We start from the raw sequence: 25,413 nt of genomic DNA, 5'->3' as shown, positions 1-25,413 counted from the left end.
CTGCCCAAAAGCCAGGAGACCACGGGAGCGGGCGACCGCCGGAGTCACTGGGGGTTTGAGTGGGGAGATGGGGGGAGGAGAAGTTTTAAAAAAATCGTGCAAAGGGTCACGGCGGGTGTTTGCGTGGGGACACAGTGGGTGATTGCGTGGGGACGTGGTGGGTGGTTGAGTGGGGACACGGTGGGCTTGTGGCTGTGGTAGGGGAGTACTTGAGGGGGGAAGGGGCTGCCTGCGTGGCGGCCGCGGGCAGAGGGCCAGGGAGGGGGTGTGCCGCGCCGCGGCCAGCCCGGCTGCCGGGGCAGCCCCTGCCCGCTCGGCGGGGGCACCACCGAGCTGCCCGGGCCGACGGAGCCGTTGCGCGCCGGCGCTAGGACCCGGCAGAGCCCCACCGGCCGGCGAGGGGAGGGCGGGGCTACCAGTGATGAGAAGCCGAGCCAATGAGCGCGGGGCTACTGTCGGATTCATTTACATTCCGGCGCGACGCATCCAATGAGCGTGCGAGCTGCCGGCCGCGCTGCGCTCCCAGGCGCCCCGCCCGGGTGGCCGAGGCGGTCGCGGCTCATTCGGAGAATGGCCGCGGCCACGGCGTGCGGCTCCCCGCCTCCCCGTCCGCCCCGCGAGCAGCCGCCGCCGCGGAAGCGGGGCGACTCCCGGCGGCGGCAGGCCGCCCTCTTCTTCCTCAACAACATTTCCCTGGACGGCCGACCGCCCTGCCCGCCCGCCGAGAAACCGCCGCCGCCCGCCGGCCCGGGCGAGGGGGAGGAGGCGGCGGCGGAGCCGGCCGGAGCCCCCCCGCGCCTGCTGTCCCCGCCGCCCGCCTGCCAGCCGCCGCCCGCCCTGCTGCTGCCCGGCGTCCCCCCCCTCGCCAACGCCGGAGCCAAGGGGGAGGCGGACCCCCCCCGCGGGGGCATCTTCCTGCCGCAGCTGCTGCTGGGCGGCCCGCTCTGCCCGCCGCCCCCGGCGCCGCCCGCCCTGCCGGGGATGCTGGCGGCCGCCAAGCCGGGCGCCCCGGGGCTGCTGAGCCCCACGCAGAGCGCGGCGGGCGGCGGCTTGGCGCTGGAGGCGCAGCGGCAGAGGTGAGTGCGGGGACGGGGCACGCCGGGCCAGCCCGCACCCACCCCACACACCCCCCTCCGCCGGCGGCGGGGCCGCCCTGACCCCGCGGGGCGTGGGAAGCGGCGGGACACCCCGGGGCCCTGGGAAGAGCCGGACTTTCCCAGGGCCCTCGGCCGGCCGGCGGCCCCGGGGGGTGGGGAGCGGAGCATGGGAAACGGCCGCCCCGGGGGAGAGCGGCCGTGGGAGGCGGCGCCGGCCCCGCTGTCGCCTCGCCCCGGGAGGGAGCACCTGCCCCGGGGCAGCCCCGCCGGAGGTGTCCCGGGGGCTGGGGGGTGGGGGCATTCAGCCGGGGAGCGCTGTCCGCTCTGCCCTGCCCGCTGCCTCTGGGGGTGCGGCTCAGCCCCGGGGAGGTACGGCCGCCTGTGCGGAGGATGCCCCAGCTTGCGGGAGCCTCTGGTGAGGGGGATTTGCAGAGTATTTCGCTCGCTGAGTCTCTGGCTGCAGTTCTGCGGTATCCTGAACCCTGCCTGCTGCTTTTCCCTAGCCCAGTTTTTGCATTTTTCTGTTTCCAGATGAAGCCGACGGAGTCATTGCTAGGTAGGACTCTTACCCCGTGCAACGGCCACGCTGCTGATGTAGTGCCTTCTCCTAATCTCTGCTGCTTGTCGGTGCAGTAACTCTGTATATTAATAAATGCTTGTATGGTAGGAACTTTGAGTCGGCCTCAGAGGAGGATGTTCTGGCCTTCAGTGCAGGATTACCATTGCATTTCCGAGGGACTTCTATCGGCCTGAAAGTGTTGGTTTTCTAATCTACTGGAAGGCGGGCTCTTGCTCAGATCTTGGGGATTTGAGCTCTGAAGGAACTTTTTTCAGGCCGTTTCTTGCATAAACAGCTTTGTAAAGTGAGCTGGCCTCTGAGGCTGCAGATAGGCAAAGCAGTATCAAAGGCTTTAAGTCTCCGTGGTCTTTATAGTGGCTTCCAGAGCTTTGTTAGTGAGCTGAAATAGAGACATTGTCTGTGCTTTAAAGCTGGGGAGCTTTGCTAATGCAGTTGATGGGTGTTCCCTTTCAGTGTACATCTCACAATGGAGGTGTCCTCTTCATCCCCAGGAAACGGCTAGTTGGAGGTTCAAATGAATATGAAGAAAAGTAGCTGTTTGTGAGGTCTGGGGGTCCTCTTGTGCGTCGTCCCTCCTGGGTTTTTTTCCTTCTTGAACTATCATTTACCACTCATCGCTTTCTTGCTTGTAAAGGGACCTTTCTTTCCTCACTTCTTGGAGAAGTTGAAGCTGGGCCTGCTAGATGGATGTCCTGTATGCGCAGGTTGCACTGTTGTATTCAGCTTGTTGTGCAGGAAAGCCTGAAGTAAGGGTGTTGCTGTGGCACAGCTCCTTCCTAGCACTCCTGGTCCACAAAAGCCAGTGCACTAGGTGCTGTGCTACTCATTTCATTGCTTTAATATTGTAGGTAAAGCTCTTGAGGGCGAGTTTGCATCAGGAGCTTTACAAGCACAGTTACCTCTGTGGGTGTGACATTCAACGTGCCTGCGCGTACTGAGTTCTGGACCACTGGAGTTCATGTAAATGGTTCAATCCTTCCTCTTCCCACGCCAAGACAAGAGGGTACTAAGAAAACACTTTTTAATACATATTCCTGGCATCTTCTCGTTTTATGCCCTCTTTCCTTGGCATCTGATTTTAGATGTTGTTATGTTCCACTATCGTAATTCTAATCAATCCACCTGAAAACAATGATAAATTGGAAATAAACAGTAGAGAGAAGCACGCGGAGGATACTCGGAGGAATGAAAGGGCTTCTGTGTGAGTAATGACAAAACAGGCCATGATTTTTCAGCTTGGAAGAGACGGCTGAAAGGGTATATTGTATTGCATTAATCATCTTGTATACTACTTGTGAGGGTGGTTTGGAGTGAGAATTCATCTATGTTTTGTCTTTAAAGAAGAAAAGAGTGAGTGAAGAACATCCGCTGAAACTATCAGGCAGAAGATCCACATCTTTACGTGGAGATACACACATCTTCTGACAAAAGGACAGTTTTACGCTGCCCGTGGGGATGTGTTAGACCCAACGTATCTACTCCCGGTCACGTTGGGCGCAGGAGTGGGTGAGATGGACCATCCCTCTGTAACTACGATTTCACCTGCGACTTGCAGGGTGAGGGACTTGGAGCAGTATTTTTTCGCTGGACGGTTCCACAGTTTGCTCTGCGACAGAGCATCCCTTCGTGCCTGCAGAACAGCAGCGTCTCCTCTTGTTGCAAATACAGGAGGGGTGATTCAGGGACGCGCTTTCCTGCAGGACGGTGGTGGTTATGTTGCTTCCCCTTCTGCGTGTGGCATGCTGCTTCAAAATAAGGTGCAGAAATCAACAAACAATTGCAAAATGGGGTTCCTTTTACTGGGACTCGGGAATCTGGGTCTTGTTTTGCCATACAGTAATATCGCTACTCTAGGTAGGTTAACTGCATGCATCGTGCAAATATACAGGCGTCTGAAGTCATCAGAGGGAAGGGGGAGGTGGAATCTGTGCTGTGACTCTGGATATCTAATCTTTGGTGCCCACTTAAGGCAGCTGCTCTCTTCAGAGTCCTTTTTTAGTCACTGTCAAGAGCTGCTTTGAATTGCCCTCGGTGGAGCCTCCCTTAAACCAGGGGCTCGTGCTGAAGGGTCTCCAGATTTGCTCCGTCGGTGTTCGGTGACGGGTGCCACTGCAGCCCTGTGCCGTGCCCGGGGATTTCATCGCACTGGGGCTTGCCCCGCTCCGTGGAGATCACTTTATCTAGAACTGGCAGTTTCGTTGGGCAGAGTTTTATTGCAAAACTTGATCTTGTTTGACTTGATGAGAAGTTGCAAGAAGCTGATGAGACCGGCCGGCGTAGCTCAGGACAGGTTGTGACAGCACCTCTGCTGGAGTCGGTGGTTGTTTATTAGCAAGAGGCAGGATCTTCAGTACAGCCCAAGGAATAAGTGACCTGCTCAGCTGGTGTAACGTGGAGTTTCTTGGAGTTGCTCGGTAGCTGTCAGGTCCTTAGGATGGAACTTCAGCGGTGCACGCTCCCTTGGAGGCACCGTTCAATCTGGCTGCTTGGTTTCGTTGTGCTGCTGGCTGAGCATTATAAACTTAATGACTTTAACCTTCCACTTTTGTTTTCCTAAGGAATCTTCTGTTTACAGGATCTTAAATTACAATGCTGTGTTATACCAGCTTGCTTAACCTGCTTGCCAGCCCTCCTCCCTTCTCCTTTTCCATCTTGCTCTGTTCTTTTGTTCTTTCAAAGAACAAGCCTCAGAAAAAGCAGTGGAGGGAGGCAGCAAACAGCGAACAAATCGGCATTCACACATTTTTAATGAATTTCTGCAGCTGGGTCTGAAACCGGCAGAGCTTTCTGGGGAAACACAGATAAGAGAGGGCCCTGAAAATAGCCAGGTTATGAAAACATGAGGAGTGGGAACAACAGCCCTGAATGTCAAAGCTTGTTGTGCTTCTGAGGTTTCAGTATAGCGTAATGTAAAGCAGCTGGTTTTGCCATATATTCGCTGCATTTTGCTGGGCCTAAGTATAAATACTGAGACTGAATTATTTGCAACTGATGCTTTAATGTCCTTGGCGTTCAGTGGTCAGGGAGCTGAACTGAATGTTCATGGTCGCTGATAAATCAGAAATGACTGAGCTAATTTAGGTCATTTTAGGGGTGGGAGTTTAAACAGTGGTTGATAACAGCAGCACTTTGGACCAACTCTGCTTTTAAGTGTTAATTGGACGCCAGATTGCTGACATAGGTGTGATCACATTAGTTCCTTGGGTGGAACGGCAGAAATGCTTGGTCAGGCTTTTATGCTTATGATGGTTAATGTGTTGTTTTGTCCTGCTGTCAGCTTAGCTGCTGTTTGCACTTTGAGAAATATAAATATTTTTTAAAAACCCTCTGCTAATAAACAGATTTTGTTGAGATGGATGAAATAAAGTGTTTGAAAGTCTTAGTTTTAATTTCTAAGTCTTATTTGGAATAACCGAGCACACATGGTGCTTTTCAGGAAGCAGCAAGATCTGTCAGAGTCTGCGAGCGTTGACCTTTCAGGCATGAACAGTAAACTGGGATGTGCTGCTCGGGGCTGGAAATGAACATATTCTAAACCTGAACCTTATTTAAAAGTCAGCTGAAATGTTAAGGCTGCAGTCTCCTCCTCGGCAAGCACAATTTGCTTCAACAACTTTCTCTTGTATTTGCAACTGCAGGTGAATTGCATGTGTCCAATATTCATAGAATGGTTTAGAATAGTTTGGGTTGGAAAGGACCTTTAAAGGTCATCTAGTCCAACCCCCAGCATATTAAATGTTTTTAATTTATAGCTGCCTGTAGTATTTATTATCTGCCATTCTGCCAGGTATATTAATCAGAATCAGAAGTACTAAGTTGGATGCCTAGCAGGAAACTCGGAGATCAGAAAATCCACATCCTTGTATCCTGCGCACCTCTGCGAATGGGTCTGGGTCAAACAATCCTGGACACTCTCAGTGACCTCTTCACTGAAAAGAGTCCAGAGGCTTTTAAAGTAACTTTGATCTCCAGGCAGGAGGAGTCTGTACAGAATTAACTGTACTTGCAGTGGATTTCACCTGCGGGCGGATTATGTAGCTTCTCAAAGCAATTGTGCCGGAGCCCCAGCGGCCAGGTTTCGGGATGCTGCAGGAGGGGGAAGCGCCATTTCCCCCCTCCCTCTCCCCTTGCCCCGCTCGCCTTCCTCGCTGCAGTGGAGGTGGTCGGAATGATGTTGTCTTGCTGCTTCAAGTCAACGGGTCGTCAGCTGAGGGGGAAAATGCTACCAAATGAAATGTAAAAAGCTGAATAGCTTAACTGTGGGGAAGAATGGGTGGGGCCCTGTATCAGACCTCCAGTAAGCAAGTCCTGCAAGAGTGTTAGGGCTGGAGCTGCTTTATCCTGGTGCTCCTCTGCTGTGGACTTGAATGTACTGCCAACGTACATGAATGTAGCAGCACAGCATTCGTGGCTGTTTTCTAATGTTTTACTTGCAAGATTTACTTTACAGGCGTCCTTCGAGTCAGGAAAAATAACACAAGCTTTATTGAACCATTATTTTCAAGTGTAACTCTGGACTCTGAAGTCTGCAGGATCTCGGTGTATTGGCTTAAAACGTCATTTCTTTGATTCACAGTCTAAAATAGTTATCTCCTCTCTCCTCCTTGCTTTCCTCCCCCCAGAGCTGAGCTGGTGAACAAGTGCCTCCTGAGTCTGAGCACTCGGACCTCCCAAAGCTGGTGTTGGCCGCAGCTGTATGCCGAGCGCTGTGGGCGGTGGTGAGAAGGACATGTTTAGGTTCTCGGGACTCTTACCATAACTCTGCTTAGCCCCAAAGTCCTTCTTGATAATTGCAGAGACGTGGGGTGCCCAAACTTGCATCTGCTTCGCCAACCGACTGGATAGCTATCTCACTTAGCTGTGGGTGAAGCTTCTTCGTTGGGGCTATTGTGTGCTCTTGGCACCGTGACCGAACCGGTTCAGAAGAGTTACCAACGGTGGTTCTCAGTTTTTTGCAATTTACTGTGAGCTGTGGGATGAGGCAGGGAGGGAAGGATCTTTGCTTTCAGTTTTAAAGAGTAGTTCTGAGCTACAGACGAGCTCTTCTGCTCTGGGTTTGGGTACGGTTAGTTTGGTTTAGAAGGGGAAAAAAGAAAAAAGGAGGAGGAAGGGGAAATGACTCTCACAAAATTCTCTATTAAATTTTTTTTTTATTTCCTGCAGTATGTGTTTTTTAGTTTTATTAAATCTTGAAGACTTAACTTCAGCTGTCCTGTGTTCCTCCTTTTTCCATCTATCAACCAGTTAAAACTGTGAGGCTGTCAGGCTGAGCGAGCTGGAAGATGCTTTTGAGCCTTCTTTTGAAGATTGTTCTGAAGTCTTCTGGCACTGTAGTTTGAGTTTAAAAATGCATAATCTGACGTGCACACAAGCATGATGAAATTTGGATTCTTTAATGAGCACGAGATACTGTTGATAAAGCAGGTGACTGCACATGAGGGTGCTCAGCTAAAGCCACTCTGTCACGCTAGCTCTTCAAATGCAGAGCTTTAAACTCCTAACCTTTGGTTTATAGCTGTTGTATATGTAATTTACTGTCAATTATTATAGTCTAACCTCTGAAAAAGGTGTTAAATGAGGAACCTCTAACTGGTCTCATAAGTTCAAGCGAAGCAAAAGCATTTCACGAGTTAGCCCTCTGATTCGTGAGATGCATCGAGTCTTTAAAACTAAAAGCCTGCTGCCAGCTGACCCCTGAGGCTGTGGTCCCGGGAGCTCCGAACGCCCTGACTGCGCAGCCACTCCTGCAGCTCCTCTCGTGCCGGCTCTCGCTCAGCGTGGTGGTGCCCCAGCTCAGCGTAGCCTGCAGACCTGCCGCCGAGCTGGGTAGCCATTTCGTTTGTTAGCCAGCCACAGCACGGTCAAAAGCTGCTTGCTCTACAGCATGGACAGATTTGCACTTGTTCTGTTGTGGTCACTGCAATTTAAGCATAAAATTTTGGCCTGGTGAGGCTACAACCTCTTGATTGTGGGTTGGACGGGATGACAGATGTTGCGGTGGGAAGAACCAAGTGCCCATAAAAACACTGGGAGACCTCTCTAAACTTTGTTTGACTGGGTTTCCTCCGGTCGCCTGTTTTGAATTTTCTTCTCCTTCCCAGTTAAAAGCTTGTCTCCTTTTTTTTTTTTTTTTTTTAAACTTGGGAGTTTTATTGTACTGAAGGCTTTTATTTTAACAAGGCACATGATGAAATGAGAGCATCATCTCTCATGGAAATGCATGAATATTTCTAGCATAATGCCCACAGTGTTATCAAGGACACACTTTGCATTTCACTTGCCTGTTTTGGTCAGCCGTTCAGTGCTTAGTGAGCAGAGCACAAAGCACAGAGGGAACCAGGTTGGTGAGCTAGGAACGCTTCCAGAAACTGGTAGAAATTTGGAGAAATACAGTTACTGGTTGTGTCCTGGCCAGCACATCCACTTTGCTTGGTGAGAAGTAGCAGGGATTTTAGGAGTAGGCTCTGGGCATGGCAAACCTTGCATCTGGTTTGGTGGTTCTGTTGCAACAGATGGCTTTCATAATACTTACTGGAAGGCATTATTTTATCTTTGGATTGTCTAAACACTCTTAGCACCAAAACAATGTGATTTATGAAATGCAATGAATACCAAGCTCGTTTCTTAGTAGCATTAGACTTAATCATATGTGGTTGTGAATCAGCAGTGAAGTAGCAGCCGCTGTGAAGAGTATCTAATTTCTTTCCTTGTTAGTGTTTAAAACTCTCCAGGCTTAGTGAGCTTCCCACTTACTCTGCCTCCACCTTCCTTCAAATTATACTTCATTTTTGTTCCTTCTTGCCTGTCCCGTAGGCTGCATGACATATTCTTTTCCTTGCACGTGGCTTTACTGGTGTTTGAGGAGTGTGGGATTTTCTCTTGGCTGTTTGGGACCAGCAGGAAAGCCCCTGGTGCCCCTTCAGTTTTGCAAACAAACCTTGAATAAGAACACAGAGGTGAAGGAATTGGGTCTCCCCCCTCATCCTGAGGTCTCGCAGAGGGAACTGCTCTGAAGCATAGAAGTACTTTCCGTGCTCATGTGGCTAATTTGGGTTTACTCTTTAAAATGAAGATTACAGGAGGAATAACTTAAACCAGCCCTGCTGTGAGACTTGTATTTACTCTCTGGCAGTGTGATACTTAAACAAATGTCAGAATGAGCTCCTGGGACGGTGGCCTGCAATCCAAACTGTGCGTTTGTGGTGCCATAAAACAGTGAGTAGATGACTTTGTAAAGAAGGAGCACTTAGCTGTATGCTTATTATCGGTTATGCAGGGTGTCTTCTCTGCCGCTGCTTCTCATTGAACATCAGAGCTGAAACCATCTACCCATGAAAATGGCTTGCTCGGTGCTGGGCACTTCATGGTGTAGATTCTTCATTAAAGTCATTTATTTCACCAAATGTGTGGTTTTGAAGGTGATTCAGTATAAATGTGGTCTCTGACTTCTTTTGGCTTTAATTACTGAGAACCTGTTGGTACTGGTGAGCTGTACTGGATCTGCTTTCGAGCAGGACACTCATTAATGTAAGCGCCGAGGGCGGTAAGGCGTGGGGCACTGGTACGAGAATAGGGATGCTCACAGCCGTACACTCTGAAATGCAAGCCTGAAAACGGTAAATGTCTCCTCGGCTGCATAAGTAATGGCAGTTGCAAAAAATTACGTGTAAAAACTAGAACTGGTTTTCTTAATCCCTTGATGCCAGTATTTTACCTAGTTAAACCGAAGCACAGTTCATATCGGGTTGTTGGCTCGCCCGTAAGGAAGGAAAACGATACAGCTTAATCTTTAAAATATGTCTTGGCAAAACAAATCTAACAGGTATGTCTTCCTATTGTAAACAGGATTTGGGATCTGGATTCTTGTGCAAATTACCTTTGACAGTTGTTACCAAGCTAGTGCTTCCAAAAATCAATAAATTATTTTTGTCCTTGTTGTATTAATAACTCAGTCCCTTGACAGCTGTGATTATACTGAGGCCTGTAAAGGACCTTACAAAGGGACATCCATATTAAAATAAAACTCTTTCAAGTGAGAAATAGGAAACCAAATTCTATTAGGCCCTAATTTTACACAGTAATTAAAAATCCTTGACCTCCCCCATTCCACCCATCTATTAGCAGTACGTTCGGCTAAAGGGCAACAGCAGATATAAGCCTTGCTGCTAATTTTAGCCCAGTGCCTGGGGGTGGGTGCCTGCGTGGGTGCACGCAGCGTGGGATCCTTCCCCCAGCAGAAGGGTGACGATGTGACTCCATCCGAACCAAATCCGCCCCGCCGGTCCCTTGGCTGGAGGAGGTCTCAAGTCATGTTAGCGTCTGGCTTTTGCAGCATCTTTGAAGGCTTGTGTTGCAGGGCTTGGCGATCCTGGGAGCGATGAGGATAAGAAGTCACGGCAGAAGACGAACTCAGGGTGGTGCGTTGGTGAAAATAGCTGAATGCTGATTGAACTCTGGCTGGCTCAGAGTGGAAACCTGTCCGTGTGAGAGCTGGGGGTTAATCGGGATGGGAGGAGAATCCCCATAAGACTTCAGAAACTTCTGACGTAACCCTTCAGGAAGGAGCGAGACGAGGCAGCCCGTGCACCTGCTGTAGCAGAAATGCAGGAACCAGAAGGGCAAAACAGAAAAGCTTCAAAATGGCCAAACGGCAGCTGCACGCAGTGGTTTAATAAGATCATTGGCCACTGCAATTCAAAGACCAATATTAGAAGTTAAAATGAGGTTCTTGAGGGCTGTTGCAGAGCCTGGGAGTGCTGAGCAGGGACACAGGTGCCCAAAGGGCTGCCCCGCTGTCCCTTAGAGGACGCAGTGGCGCAGGAGCAGGCGTGGAAGAGGCTTGAAGCCACGTCTGATAGCACAGGGTCAGTATCTCTTTTGTATTCAGCTATAACATCTGCTGAAGAATGGTCAACTTGGGCACTTCCAACTACAGCAACATCCTGAAGCTCTACCCTTGTCCTCTGGGTGTCTGCAGGTAGCCCAGCCCGTGGTGGGAAGGGGAAAATACTCTTGGCAAGCCATTGGAAAGGTCGCTGTTCTTTAATCTGTGACTTAACCCGCTTTTTCCTTTCAGTTCATAAGACGGGACATGTCGGGATTACCGGTGCTATACATAGATGGCTCTTAGCTGTGTCCTCTTCTGCTGGGAACGCTTACGAGCTGTGTCAGCTTTGGGGCTGGGGACCCTGCGTGCTGCGTGTCCGTTGTTGTTTGCCCTCGGCGGAGAGTTTCTCTGCCAGCGCTTGGTGGGGCACTGGCAGGACCAGAAGAGGACAACTCTGAAGCTGGAGGCACTCAGAAGTTGGGTTTCCTCAGAGGGAAATCCATCAGGATAAATGTGTGGGCCAGCTACTGCTTCCCAGGGTGGGAGTCAAAATGCAACTCTGAACATAATTTGTTAGGTTTTTATCTGAACACAAGGTTTTTTTTGTGGGCTTTTTTTTTTAGGTGCATGTTTAGCTCCTCAGGGATTCGGCAGTGGTGTTGGATTGTGTGCGTCCGTGTGTGCACACGGAGATAACAAGCCAAGGCGTAATCCAGAATTCCTCTCCTTGATAGCCCCTTATCTTTGAGCATGTGCTGCATGTGTTTTCTCTCTTGGTGGGTCCCCTCGGAGGTGCTGGCTGTGTAAACACAGTTGCTATTTTTAATGGTGGAGTTCTGGCAGGGTCCTGCTTTACTGGCTCCTGCAATAGTGGGGGGGAGCACCCCAAAGTGAGCTCCTGGCCAAGGACGTACGAACAAGCAAACCCTCTGTAGCTTGTCAAGGAAATAGCTGGTACTGGCAAACAGGCGTGTTTGAACTTTCTTTAGGATACTGTTGAAATTACAGCCTGCTCCACGGAACTCGTTAACATTTTAATATTGGATACTTCGATTTCTGATTGTCAGGTGGCATATCGGTAAGGGTGTGCGTAAGGTAACCTGCAGTGCCTGTACAGATGTTGGTATTCTGCTTTAGTGTTTAGGTTGCGTTTGGCAACAAACGTTCTGTGTAAACTACTTAAAATCCTTTGAATTCCAGTGGATCAGACCACAAGCAAGAAGTGTTATCCTAGGTGAAGCTGCTTAGCACAGGATACGTGACTTGATGTTGGTTTTTTTTCATCGAAGCCAGCAGCCGCTGAAGCGATCCTGGGCTGCCTGTTGCTGAAGCGTGGATTGGTTGCGTGAGAAGAGCACTCAAACTAAAGCAAATATATATGTGTGTGTATATATATATAAAAATAAGTGCAGGCTACTCAAAAAGTGTTAAATTTTGCAGCATACTCCAAGTACTGCACTGCCTGATAAAGAAGTTCTGTACATTCGTGGAAGGGAGGAATGTAGCAAGTCTCTCTCGGGCCGCAGGGAGGGAGCTGCGTTGCTGTAAAGCGTGGGCTTGCGCATACAAACTGTTCCGGGTACCTGGATTAGTGAGACCTCTTTACGGACACCCTGTTTTGAGATTTGAGGGAGAGTGTCTTGCTTAGCATCTGGGATTCCTCCAAGGTGACAGCTTCACTTGAGGACAGAAGATATTATTTACAAGCGTAGCTAAAAATGAAGTTTCCTGTGGCAGCGTGGGGGTGAGTCGTTGTGGGTTTGGGTTTGGGGCAGGACCTGCCCTTCACTGCAGCAGGTTTCTCCTTCCCGACGCGCTCTTACAGAGCAGCGGGTTCAGGTGCTGGTCGCTCCTGTCCCTGTTACTGAGAAAACGAGGCGGTGTTCAGAAGGTGTAACGCTCCCGATGGGTCTCCGCCGTGGTGGTGAGCCCACCCTCGTTGACCCTGAGGGCAGTTGCACCTACAGCACTGTGGAGTTACTAGCGAGGGTGTAGCCGGGGCTCTCCCAATCCGTCCAGTTACTTACACCAGCATCCTTTTACAGAACCACGTGCTTTTTTTGTGCCGGCGCCTGTTGTCCTTGGCGTTAGCTGTGTTTCCCCGTTGCTCACCACACGTGGCGTCTCTGCCTGCAGCCAGCCCCGGGAGGGGAGGAAAACTGGGGACGTTACCAACGGCATTCATGCCAGGAGGTTTGAGATTGGTCTCCACATTTCATGAAGGGTTTTTTATTGCAGGATGGATGCCAAAGTAGACTGGAGAACCATGTGTATGTGCATGCGTTAAACTTTCCTGTGCAGTTCTCGCTGAAAAGCAGGAAAAAAAAAAAAAATTAAAACCGAAGTCCTGGTGAAGGGCGTTGAAGCTGCACCATGAATGTTCTTCAGTAGCACCCTTAATAGCTGTTGATTTGTAGGAGGCAGCCTCCAGCCATACTGAAGGTGTTAGTCCTGTGGGAGGATTCACCTCTCTTGTGTTTACAGAAGGGGACACTAATTTTTCATCCTCCTACCTGTTTGAGTTGTGATCTTTTTCCTTTTAAGAATGTCTGAGCAGCTGCTGGGAGTCTGAAGACAATTTCCTTCTAGGGGAAAAAAATTAAGTGTTATATGGGAGTATAAATTATTACAAATTCACTGGAAAAGGGCGCTAATTATATTTCATTAAGGCGATTGTAAGCAGACTTTGGCATTCATTCTCTTTATGTACTTGAAGACACAGAAAATGGTGAATTGTTTCTCTTGAACTTGTGGTAAAGAATGAGGAACTAACCTGGTTTCAGGAATGCTTTCAGAAAAGTTTTGCATTTTGCAAAACCTCTAGATAATCGTTGGTGTGTACAACTACAGGAATAACTTCAGAGACCTTATTGCAGAGGCTTGCCTGCAGATCAGCAGTTTTGAGTAACATTTATGTCGATGTATGAGGAAGAATACCAGAACACCATCTTTTCTAAAGTGCTGCTTTTCATGTTCCTGATGTAGATTGAAGCAAGAGGGGCAAATGCTCCTGTTACTGGCTATCTGCTTGTTGTGGAAATCTGTAATGTCGTATCAAGTCCCGTGCATCGCCGACGCTGCCTGTAACGGCGATGTGCCACGTGGAGTGACGCTGCCGCGTCTCGCTGGCACAGTTTTTGGCAGGCAGCTCTGGCAATAGCTCCAAGTACTCAGAAGAGAAGAAATAACTTGCTAGAAGGGGGAAAAGAGGTGAGAGCACCTGCTTTGTCACTCAGTTTGCATTTCTAGACACCATGCTTAAGAAAAAGCAGCCAGATTTTGTTCGTGTCCAGAACTGTGGTGTGTCTCTTCTGTAGCAACAAAATAGTGTGGTTTGATTTCTTACCCAGCTCAGGCTGGAGAGGACGAAAGGCAAAGTCACTGGGACTAGCAGATTGTCAGGCTGCTTCAAAATCCTGAAATGCTGGGCTTCAAGACCAGACTTCAATCCCCAATAGTGTTTTTTGATCTTTAACTTGAATCAACTGAAGCTGTAAATGGCTTTGCTGTGTAAAAACTTTTCTATAGCTGTTAGCAATTAATAAATCCCATTTTTCTTGGCCTCTTCCCCCGCACCAATCCAAGGTGCCGTGCATTTGCTTTGGTGTTGGATGTTAACTCCCAGGCCTGAGAGCCTGGCCTTGGTCTGTCTGAGCGGTTTGGCCACTCGTGGGTGCCAGAGCTCTGATGCAGCTTGAAGTTTGAATTTTTTCCAAAAGTAGATCTTGTCAAACCAGAGTCCTGCAACTTTTGTCTCATATGCTGCTTCTCCGTTGACTTCCATGGTGGTATTGTCCATTAGTTGAGTTACTATGTCACTTTGGAAGAAAACCTTGGTCTTGAATGCGTGTAGCTTGTGCTAAAAATGCAGCACAATGTATGCTCAAGCAAAAGCAGAAAATACGGAATCTGATAGTTGTAGTGTCAGTGTTTTGCTGGTGGCAGTTGAATCTGAGTGCATTGTTCCTATGGAAATTGCAGTCATAGCTTCACAGCTCATTTGTAAATCTCTACCAACAAAGAATGTCTTGTCTTTGACAATAGTAATGTATCTTACTTTGGCAAGGTCTCTTTTTTTTTTTTGCTTAAATGTAGTATTCTATTACTGTTACACTAACTCACGTGATTCCTACTATTATTCTCCTTGCATCTTCCATTCTGGGATTTCAGATGGGTACCAAATACTCTTGGCTTCCTCTAATAGCCCTCTGTTGTTTTCCGGAGGGATCTGTCAATTTTATTGAGCTGCCGTCATAGACTCTGTCTGCCGACTCCATCAGCTGGAGATGACTGTGTTTGTTCTGAATCGTGAACACACAGAGGTGTTCAGTCATCATATAGATATACCTATATCTGTCCATAGATTGATATAAAATGACTTAGTCCCTTGCCTTGATGAGGGGGGGCTTCTTGCAATTTTTCTTGTAAGATTTTAAATGAGTATTTGGAAGCTTTCTAGGTGTTTAACTGATAGGTAGGTGTTCTTATGTGTTGAAGATAATGAATGCTCGTGTTAATGAAGTTGGTGTAAATATGTACTTCAAGGGCCCTGGAGGGGTAGACAAGTTCTTGGCCTTTTTAGGAACTTGAAACTCTTAGTTAAGCACTCTTCCAACACAAAAATCCAAAAAACCTGCCATTTGTCATAAGAGCTCATAGATCTGTTACAGTTCATAAACTCAGAGGCCATGAACTAATATTGTTCACTCTTCGTGGTGTTGTACATTTTACAGAAGGCGTTTTATCTCCCAGCGCTGCTCTCTAGACTTTTTAGAAGACATAGTGGAATATGCCAGTGTACGAAGGTACTTTTTTCAAAAGCAGCATTAATCTCAACTCGTTGCATGCAGTCCTCTCCTCCCTCCACCCTCTTCCACGCCAATATCTGAGGTCCTGCATGCTAGTGCTGCCATCTGATCATACAACTGGCATGACTCTCTTTCAGAGCACTTAACGGGTGGTGTTGGTTTTTTTTGTAATTGCAGAACCAAGCATATATCCGGGTCTCCAAGACACAAAAGCTTGAAGAAGATGCACTTCATCAAGAACATGAGGCAGTATGACACCAAGAACAGCAGGTAACTTCTGGAGATGAAGGTGCCTCCTGTACCAGGTGAAATAGGGTGTGCTCAGCAGCAGACTCCAGTCCAATGCGATTAGCCATTTAATGTCAGTGGGAATAAGGTGATGGCCTTGGGGACTTGTTAATTTTATACACACTTCTGTCGAAGGCAGTAGGCGCTCATATCTGCTACATCTGCAGCAATATTCCGATGGTTCTGCCATCCTGCTTTGAGGAGGTTAAATCATTCTCTTCTAACACCCTTCTTATCTCCAGCACACAGAGAGGTTAGAGCTGAGGAGGATTTGAGGAGAATGGCTTGGTTTAGCCGAATTCTTGACCCATAGTTGCTGGGCAGAAGAGAAAGGGGGGACCGCGTTCATATTTATTGTTAATAGAGGTGTGAGACTTCATCTAAATATAAAATATTATCTACATCTTTTCACAAGGTTTATGTAAAAATTATATAAATATGGATATATATTTAAAGACTAGGATCTCCTTTGAGGAGCTGCCAAGGTGGTGGCAGTTACTGAACGCTGGGGTTTGATACAGAACTTGGCTCTAAGGACCTACAGGGTCAGAATAAAACCTCTGCTTTTGTGCTGCTTTCTGAAAACGTAAAATCCATAGCAGTATCTATGTAACTTACACAGCAATTTAAAGGAGTTCTGTGTTCATGTTCCATAAAAAGCTGCTTTTTAACTTCTGAATCTTAATTCTTACCCTGATCTCTTCCCATCTGCTTACAGGATAGTGTTAATCTGTGCTAAACGAACACTGTGTGTGGCTTTTTCTATCCTACCTTACGGGGAGAGTTTACGGATCAGGTGAGTCATCTTTAACTGCTTTGTGAAATGTCTGGTCTACTGTTTGCAAAAGATCTTTTTAAATGGGTACGGTTGGTGCAGGTCTCCTGTTTTGAAGCAGGTGAACTTACTTGACTTACCATTTATGCGTAAGGACAAGAGCTTGCTATCAGAGCAGTGAAATCAGACATTGCCACAGTGTCAAAGTGTTCATTCAAACTCCAAGAGAAAAACGGTGGATATGGTAGACTTTTCTTCAGGTGTTTATTCATATTTTAAAGCACTCCAGTCCTGCGAAATCCCTGAAACCAGCTTTGAACAGATGATGCGATTTGTGCTGTGTAGGCTTTCCTATGCTCCTAAAGTGGTCAGAAATCAACTGTCTGTAGTGCAATAAACAATTGTGTCAGCAAAAAAGCATACAGAGCGTCAGGGAAGGAGGCTGCTGCATTTACTGGAAACCTTCAAGGTTTTCTAGTGAAGTTACATCTAAATAAGTTTAAGATGCTCGTCTGTTTTTCAGCTCTAAGCCATGAATGTCACTATTTACAGTCTAAGAAAAACAAACAGTTTAGACTGATTGAAACTGCTTTTAGTGTTTGTACTACATTTTTTTATAGAACTGTCAATATGATCACTTATGAGAAACCAAACCTGCTAGCTGTATTTCCCTGCAGCTTTGCTCAGTCCCTTGTGAAGTCTAAGTTGATTCTGTGAAGGTCTGTGATCTACAAGTATACCATAGAAAATACTAATTTTATTCTAATCCACTTTTGGCAAAACAATTGTGTTGTCACTTGTGTCCTGTACATAACTTATGGACGAAGGAAACGGATGTTTAGCGGTGGGAATTGTATTGTATGCAAATACAATTGCCATAAAAATAGTTGATGGGAAAATATTCTCTCACTTCATAGAAAAGCTGCAAGGTCAGTGGAGCTATTTTAGAGCAGTTCTGAGCACTGTGTTGTTCTGCTTGTGTGTAAGCTGGCAATGTAGTTCTTTAACCGAAAGCTGCTTTTTCACGTTGGAGTATAGGTGACAAAGCTGCATGCTGCCACCGCTGAAGCAGAGTTCTGCTAGCAGCCTTAATTCTTAATTTGAGTTTGTGTGTGAGTGGTTGGAAAATTGCAATTGAAAGGCAAGTTTCTAATCCTGGAAAACTAGTAATATAAATTGTGTTTGCTGTTAAGTCTTTGAGCATTAGTGTGTTAACGAATGGTATGGTCTTGCGCAGAAAGACCATATTAAAAAAATATAAAATATTAAAAGTTTACGTTTGCTAGGTATATTGTTACAGATTTGACTTAAAATGATATGAAATCTGATTCTTCAGTTAATGAACATCTCTACATTTTGGAAAGAGTATTTAAAAAATTAATGCTTTCTTGGAGATGGGATTGAGGGATTGCACTGTTCTGACGTACAACTCTGACCTGGTGGTGTTGGCTGTAGTGGATGGACCTGGTGTTTACCACAGAGGAAGCTGGGCTTATGCTGCATTTTCCAATATTGCATTTTCTTATCTACATTTAGTGATCTAAAAATGGAAGGACAGAAGCAACGACATCCTTCTGGGGGAGTTTCAGTCTCCACTGAGATGGTGCTTGGACTGGAGGGAGTAGAGCTGGGTGCTGATGGCAAGGTAAGGAATTTTTTTTCCTTTCTTTTTTTTTTCTCCTCTCTTCTCTTGATCTGTAATGCCAATGACCAAACCACTGACTGGAGCTGGGGGTAGTGGGTGGGTAAGCTGGCTGCTTTCACCCTGGGACCACTTCATGCTGGGGCAAATCACTTCATGGATGGCAAAGCACTGCATAAATTAAGTGAGAGCTGTAACTGTTCAGAGCAGTGGAAGTTTGTTTTGATCCTTAAAGTTTGAAACGTTTGGCTTGTGATAAAGCTTCTTCTGAGGAGGCTGTTGAAGCCCATAATCACTTCTGCCTCCATTTCTGGAGAATTGATTTGGCTCTGGTATCTCAGACAACATGTGAGTGATGTTTTGATAGAAATACGGGTGAAATTTATACCTCTTTAGTTAAATTTATATACTGCCAGAATTTTACTGATGTGATTCTCCCCTTTTCTTTGCCACCCCACCAAATCTTCTACAACACTTCCCTACTGAAGTCGTGAAAGCAAGGCATTCCTCATCCAACTTTTCCCTTTCCTCCTGTCCCACAATTCCAAGGTCCCCACCCGCAAACACAAACTCCAGGGGGCTCTGAGTTGGAAAATCCTTGATGTCTGGAAATAAGTTTTTCCGTAAATTTTCCCCCATAACTACTACAACTTTCCCTTCTTTAAGGTTGTGTCCTATGCAAAATTCTTGTATCCGACCAATGCCCTAGTTGTTCGCAAAGCCGACAGCCATAGTGCTGTTCCCTCCTGTCGAGCTAGTGCTTCCCGGAGTCTTCCCGGATCAAGATATAAACCTGTGACAGCAAAAACGATACCAGCAGGAACAGACATTGGTAAGGACAGCCGTCAGCTTTGTCACCACTTGTGCACATAGCAGAAAAACATAAAAGGAATATATTTGTCTGAAACAATTGCAAATGGTAAAGTGCATTATTAGGAAGCATGTGCTGCAGCTGGAAGGAGACTGGTTTTGGCACAGCCTCGCAAAGAAGGCTTGTTAATGAAGTATAAACAACGAGCCCTAAGGCTGAGACACGCACACATTCCGTGCATCCTCTGTGTATCTGGGCTAGTTTTGTTTATGCAATTCAAGGAGTGGGAAGCCATTTCCTTGGAAATGTGAAGTTTTATATTAGTCAACAAGAAACGTCTGGTGTACATAGGTACTGGTGGTCCTCCTTGCCTTCTAGCACAGTAACAATGCAAAGCCAAAGACTTTGTGACAAAGATCCCTTCTCCTGTGTAAAAGAGCAAACCTGACAGCTCTGCTGTCTGCTAGATTAGAGTATAGGCAAAAGAATTCAGTCTCGTGCAGTTGTTTCCTGTGCATGTTTGTGGATGACAAACTGTTTGCACAAAGTCTACAACGGTGCGTCAGGCACATGCTGGAGAAAGAGCTTGTGTTGGGGGTTTTAATAATTCTAATACGTGACTGTTGTGTTCATGGGATGCGAACAGGTGACTGTAGCTGCAGTTTGCCTGTACTACGGGGTCTGCCAACACTTTTAATGTTTGCTGTTTGAAAACTTTTTAAAAGAGGAAACAGGGAATTTAAAGCTCTGTATCTTGTGACCCAGTGTTGTGCATTCCTTATTCCACTCAGGAAGTGAAGCTGGCGAAGCCACAGAGTATGATCCAAATCTTCTGGATGATCCTCAATGGCCCTGTGGAAAACATAAACGTGTTCTCATCTTTGCCTCTTACATGGTGAGTGACTGGCATAGCTAACAGAGGAGTGAGTGAGTGCCTGGAAGATCCTCCTGTAAAGAACCTCCTCGAGGAAGAAAACTTCCTCTAGAAAGAAAAAGTTGTGGCTTTTTGATAATTGATTAGGAAAAATACAAATAGTTGGGTTTGTACACTCAGTTTGTTGAGGACCAACCTGACATGTATCCCCATGTTGTCATTTGCTTCTTGTAACCATTTGCTTACTAGTTTTTTAAGATTTGTCTTTTGTTGAGATTCAACATGGTCTGTTACTTCGGACATTATAGAAATGTTAAATTGTGAATAATAAAACTCAGGTTTGCCTTTGCATTAGTGTCTTTGGAAGACTTCTTTGGCTGTCAGTACTGATCACAAGAGAAATGATAAATTTTGCCTCTTGCGTTGCAGACTACAGTCATAGAATATGTGAAACCCTCGGACCTTAAAAAGGATATGAATGAAACCTTTAGAGAGAAGTTTCCTCATATCAAGTTGACGCTGAGCAAAATTAGGAGGTAAGAAACAGCATTGAATAATGAGAACGTCTTCTACACTGTACAAGGCCGCGTTTATCTTCCACTTGTATGGAGCAAATACTAGATCTATTAATAGTGTATATGATTAAACACTAATCTTTTGCTGCCAGTTGAGCTGACTGTAGGATGACAGCCCTGTACAGGAATGTTTAGGATGCTGAGAAAGGGTAACAGTTGCTTTTCATAGTTCAGCCTAAAAGGGTTTTGTTTCATCAACCGTGGTGTATTAACACTCATAGCCAATTAACAGTGAAGCAGCATTAGCCTTGAAACAAATACTTGTAACCTGATTGCTTGGCTGTAGTGCAGTTCCACGCTAACTGGATTGTCTTTCTGGACCCTCTGGCTATTTTTGCCTTTCAATTACCAGACTCACTGAGAATCGTGGACTCTAACAAGACTCTAACAAGATTCTAGGATAAAGAAGAGTGTTAGGTCTGGGGAGTCTTGGTAAAGAAAAGCATTTCGTGAAGGCAGGACTGTGCCACACAGAAGTGGCCACTCGTCAGCGAGATGCAATGTTGCGCCTTCTGAGAGCTGTAATCTTGCTGGTATTACACGGTGGTTAATGCAGCAGGGGCCTTCTGAAATAGCCGGCTTAAACACAATTCTGCTGAATCACCAGCGCTATGTGTAACTCTTGACTCCGAGTGGGAGGCTTGCTTGGTTGGGGTGTGTTCTGCCAGCATCCTGCATACTCCTCTTTGTAGCTGTTTAGAGTAGTGTGCTAGCACAGGTATCTTCTTGCAGGTGTAGCGTGGATGGCAGCCCTGAGAGGTAGCATCCACCATAAAGTCTGCCTGTATGCTGAAGCGAAGGGCCAGCTGTTGTGGGAAGTGTGTAAACCAGTCCGCCTTCCCCCTCAGCCCTGATTCTCCCGCGAGGTGTGGAGTAGACAGGTCTCTGTGCAGCAACTGCTGAGATCCGCATGGCTTTGATGTGGTATTTTGTAGGTCAGGGTGGTTCAGTCTTACGAAATGAATCACGAACCAGTTCGGGAGCCCGGAGGGACCCATACAGCAATAGCCTGTGTGTCAGTGGGGCAGCTAAGCCCCTGGTGTTTATGGGCAGATGCAGAACTGTTCTTCCACAGTAGGTGATGTCAGCCAGGTTAAATCAGTCTGTGCATCAGCTCCAGCTTGCTGCCAGCTGGGCTTCTTCAGTCTAGGATAATATTCGTCACGGTTTTCCAAACAGGAGTCTTGCCCATATGCTCTTCTGAGTTCCCTTGCTGCAGTGTTTCTAGAGCATTTCATAAAAGCTGTTATGTTTGAGAGGGTGTCTTTTTTTCTTATTCCCAGTTTAAAGAGAGAGATGCGGAACCTGAGTGAAGAGTGCAATCTGGAGCCGGTTACTGTCTCCATGGCTTATGTTTACTTTGAGAAGCTCGTCCTCCAAGGCAAACTCAACAAACAGAACCGCAAACTGTGTGCTGGTGCTTGCGTTCTGCTTGCAGCCAAGATCAGCAGTGATCTCAGGAAACATGAAGTTAAACACCTTATAGATGTAAGTACTATGAGACTTGTTTCAGGTGTTGTCAAAACCTTCTCTCTAGCTTATAGAACAAGACAAAGATTAAAGCCAAAACTTTCAGCAGTGCATACTTGCATTTACGACCAGCTCTTTCAGTCAGTTTTATGTCTCATTAGGGTTCTTCCTTGATTTTTTTTTTTAAATCATTAAAACTACCTGACTGGTGCAGTCTAATGTCCTATTGATCCTACAGTGAGGTTATTTTTGCACTTGCTGTTTCTCAGGCAAACATAGGTCACTGTTGTGTGGGTGTCACGGCTGAGCTGATAAGCTGGTTTACTTGTCTGATCCCTGGCAACACTTTGATTCTGTAGGTACCGCTCTGGCCGTGCATCACTGACTCCTGTTTTATGCTGACTTAATCTAACAGTGTGTTAGGTATCTTGTAGATTCACTGATTCTTTGTCCCCCTCTTTTTTTTTTTTTTATTACTATCACAGAAACTAGAAGAGAGATTCCGATTCAACAGAAGAGATCTCATTGGTTTTGAATTCACCGTCCTTGTAGCTTTGGAACTGGCTCTCTATCTTCCTGAAAACCAAGTTTTACCTCATTACAGACGGCTCACACAACAGTCTTAACCAAAGCTGCGTTCCAGCTGACAGCCAGGGGTGCTGGGGATCGCATCACTGAGCGCTGCTGGTGAAGTTGCCACTGGCCTTTCTGTGCCACTGTGTGCGTCCTGCCATGGCTACAGATAGTTTTGAAGCCTGCAGTGTGTTATTAAACTGTCGAGGCGTGCATTATGGACACATATGCCAAGTCTGGGGGATGGTACGAGAAGAGTTATTGAACTTCTTTTCTTTTGGACATTTAAAGCACAAATATTCACCAGTCAGCTGTCATGGCTGCTTATTATTCCTTATTTATCTTTTTGGTTTTACTAAAACTGTTCTTCCCTATGAAGAATACTATGGTATTGGTTTTTTTTTTTAAGCGTTTATTGTATTCCTTGAAACTAAAGGAAGCATCACTTCCATTCCAGTGCACGATAAAGTTCAGATGTTTCTAAGAATCTTCTCGCATTTTTACATTAATGAAATGCATACTTTATTTTTTTAAAGATGTGCCTACAACTGGCTGGTCTGGTACCAGTGCTTTTTAAGTTAGTTATGTTATTTAGTGGGGAATCCTGAATTTGTATAGCCATTTATTCTTTACCTGCATTGGCCTTGCATATAAGGAAAACAATTCCAGTATATCTGCACTAATGATAACACAGGGCATCTATTCTCTACTATACTATAGATCTAGAAGTAGCAAGATTGAAATTACTCCGTTCCAATTTAATTAACTATTAATATCTTAGAAATATACATTTTATTTAAAAAGGAAAGATTGATTGAAAATCTGTCATGAAATACAAGGTAGCTGCAGCAAAGCAATTGCCATCCTAATTCACTCTTCAATGGAAGATGAGCGCTTGACTAAGAGCAATTTGCTGTCAAATGTATCATTTATGATTTTTATTTGTTTCAGTGTTCTGTAGTCTGAAATAAGCACCTTTTTAGTACGACTGTATTATATATGGTCTTATGTGCTCCGAGCAAATACTTAAGTCAGTAGAGCTACTGCTGCCAAACTAAGCCAATGAAACAAAGCATGCTCAATATTTAAAATGCTACTTTTTTACTCCGTTCTTCCAAGCATTGCATCACTGTGATGGTCCTCATAAAACTGGCATTTGTTGCACATCTGAACAGCCACTTAACGGCTGGTGCCCAGCAGTGCTCTAATGCTTACGCAGAGGTTAAATAACTTCTCTGACCATTGGCTATTCCTTCATTTATTTTTAAAATGTGGAACCTTCTGTGGTATTGGCTCTTGGGTTTATTTTCTGAAGCAATATTATGATACAACTGTGTCCATTTGCAAGGAACAAAACTGATGCTTGGCTATTACAACTGAGAAATTTGTAATTTAAGTTTGGTTCCGAAATGAAATACTAGACCTCGTACTGAGGTCCTGCTATCTAATATGTAAAGTAATGTAAATTCCTGTTCCTTGTATTAAATGTTGGTTGTAGGCAAAAACAAAGCTGAGTGCTCTTCAGCTGTGTTTTGTCTGAAGCTAATTTGGCTTCATTAGAATTGCAGCAAACTTTACTGGAGCCCCTTCCTCTTTAAGTAGGGCTTGAAATGTATTTTTCATATATAATAATTACAGTGACTATCAAATCTTTTGTAACTGTGTTCAACTGTATGTAGCTTCAAGTTATTTGTGTAAAATTGAATATGCTTGTGACTTCTCTCTAACACGGAAGGACTTGCCAGTCTCCATAAGTGAGATGGTAGCTAATAAGTTAGACGATAAGCTTGCCAGTTATCTTCTAAAAGGTTTAAAAAATTGCCTACTAGTTAAACTTTCTACTGAATATAACTGTCCTTGCATGCAAGAAATAGTGATATACTAAACATCTAGTGTATAACGAGCCTTCAAATTAGCCAACGGTGGTGAAGACAACTAAAGTGGTCCACCACTTCCTAAAGTCATGAGGGGAAAGAGGTAGAACTGAGCAAACAAACTTCTCACACGGTATCTCCAGAAATAGTAAAACACTTTGGTTAGTATGAACGAAGCCAGAAAATGTCTTTCTCTGAGAACTTCTTTCTGTTTAGTGTATAAAGAGTTTTCTGTAACAAAATTAACTTTCCTTTCTCACCTCTAAGGAAAAAAAAAACGCACTTCGGTTTGCAACACTTTGTGGTCTTTATTCAGTGGAAGTTTGTCTAGTTGCTGTGGGCATTTGGGCTGGAGTTACACTCCCAGAAGCTATGGTTTCACGTCATAAAACGGCAAGCTTTTGTTTTCTCTTTCAGAAGAACAAATTACAGAATGCTGAATGTTGTCTAAAGGTTACTCTAAACGTTGGCTTAGAGCTCAAAAGCTGTTTGGAAGCACAGGCCAAAAACGATGCGGTGGAGCAAACGCTGCACCCATGTCTCTGGTAGAGCTGTCCAGAGGTGTTGTCTGCGGCTTCTACATCGGTACCTCTGTTGTGGTGTCTGTGCAGACCCACTCCTGCAGAGAAACGGTGACTTCTGTCTGTACATGTGTTGATTTTTCTATTTCTAGAGTGTAGCTTGCAGTCCTGTGTGGGAATATTTATCTTTTCACCTAAAAGCTGCCACCATGTGGCAAAGGACTATTACTACGTTACCGATTAATAAACTGAAAGTGGGACCCAAAATTGAGGCATGGATCTGCCGGCTTTACGTTCTCACAGCCCAACGCCTCTTGCTTTGCAGAGAAAGGCTGCTTTACGCCGAGGGGCGGTCCCGCGCTGTGTGAAGACGCTGCCGGGTTGCCTCAGCACGGAGAACTCCCTTGATAAGAGGCTGTACATTTTTATGTAAACAATACTGTTATGGTTTTGTCTCACTCCATTATTTAAAGTCTGACTTGTAGCCTTGTTCCCTTTTTTCTTTTCCCCCATGAACTTGTGAAATTAAGATGCTGTGAAATAAAAGCTGTTTTGATACGTGTTTTGTAACCAAACGTCTTGTTTCGGAATGGTCTTTCTGTTGCCGTGAGGGTGGCTCCTGCGGCGGGCTCCCGCCCGTTCCGGGGGCGGCCAGGCCCCTCGGCTTCACGGCGGGGGGCCGGCCCCGCCTTCCCCCC

General features: G+C 46.1%; 1 protein-coding gene across 2 annotated transcripts; it reads left to right on the top strand.

Moving 5' to 3' along the window:
* The first annotated feature begins 560 nt into the window (after positions 1-560).
* Positions 561-25,277, top strand: CABLES2 (Cdk5 and Abl enzyme substrate 2). 2 transcript variants are annotated; one of them, XM_075166672.1, is made up of 10 exons: positions 561-1,076; positions 15,238-15,309; positions 15,490-15,582; positions 16,319-16,396; positions 17,912-18,020; positions 18,684-18,849; positions 19,620-19,723; positions 20,132-20,238; positions 21,561-21,765; positions 22,233-25,277. In XM_075166672.1, the coding sequence occupies exons 1-10, from the start codon at positions 571-573 to the stop codon at positions 22,371-22,373; spliced, it is 1,581 nt and encodes a 526-aa protein (XP_075022773.1). In that variant the 5' UTR covers positions 561-570; the 3' UTR covers positions 22,374-25,277. The 2 variants fall into 2 exon arrangements, with proteins under 2 accessions (XP_075022773.1, XP_075022772.1); XM_075166671.1 differs by lacking the exon at positions 15,238-15,309.
* Positions 25,278-25,413: the final 136 nt, after the last annotated feature.

The sequence above is a fragment of the Calonectris borealis genome, chromosome 17, assembly GCF_964195595.1.
Source record: "Calonectris borealis chromosome 17, bCalBor7.hap1.2, whole genome shotgun sequence".
Classification (NCBI taxonomy): domain Eukaryota; kingdom Metazoa; phylum Chordata; class Aves; order Procellariiformes; family Procellariidae; genus Calonectris; species Calonectris borealis.
This window is presented reverse-complemented; position numbering and strand designations above follow the sequence as displayed.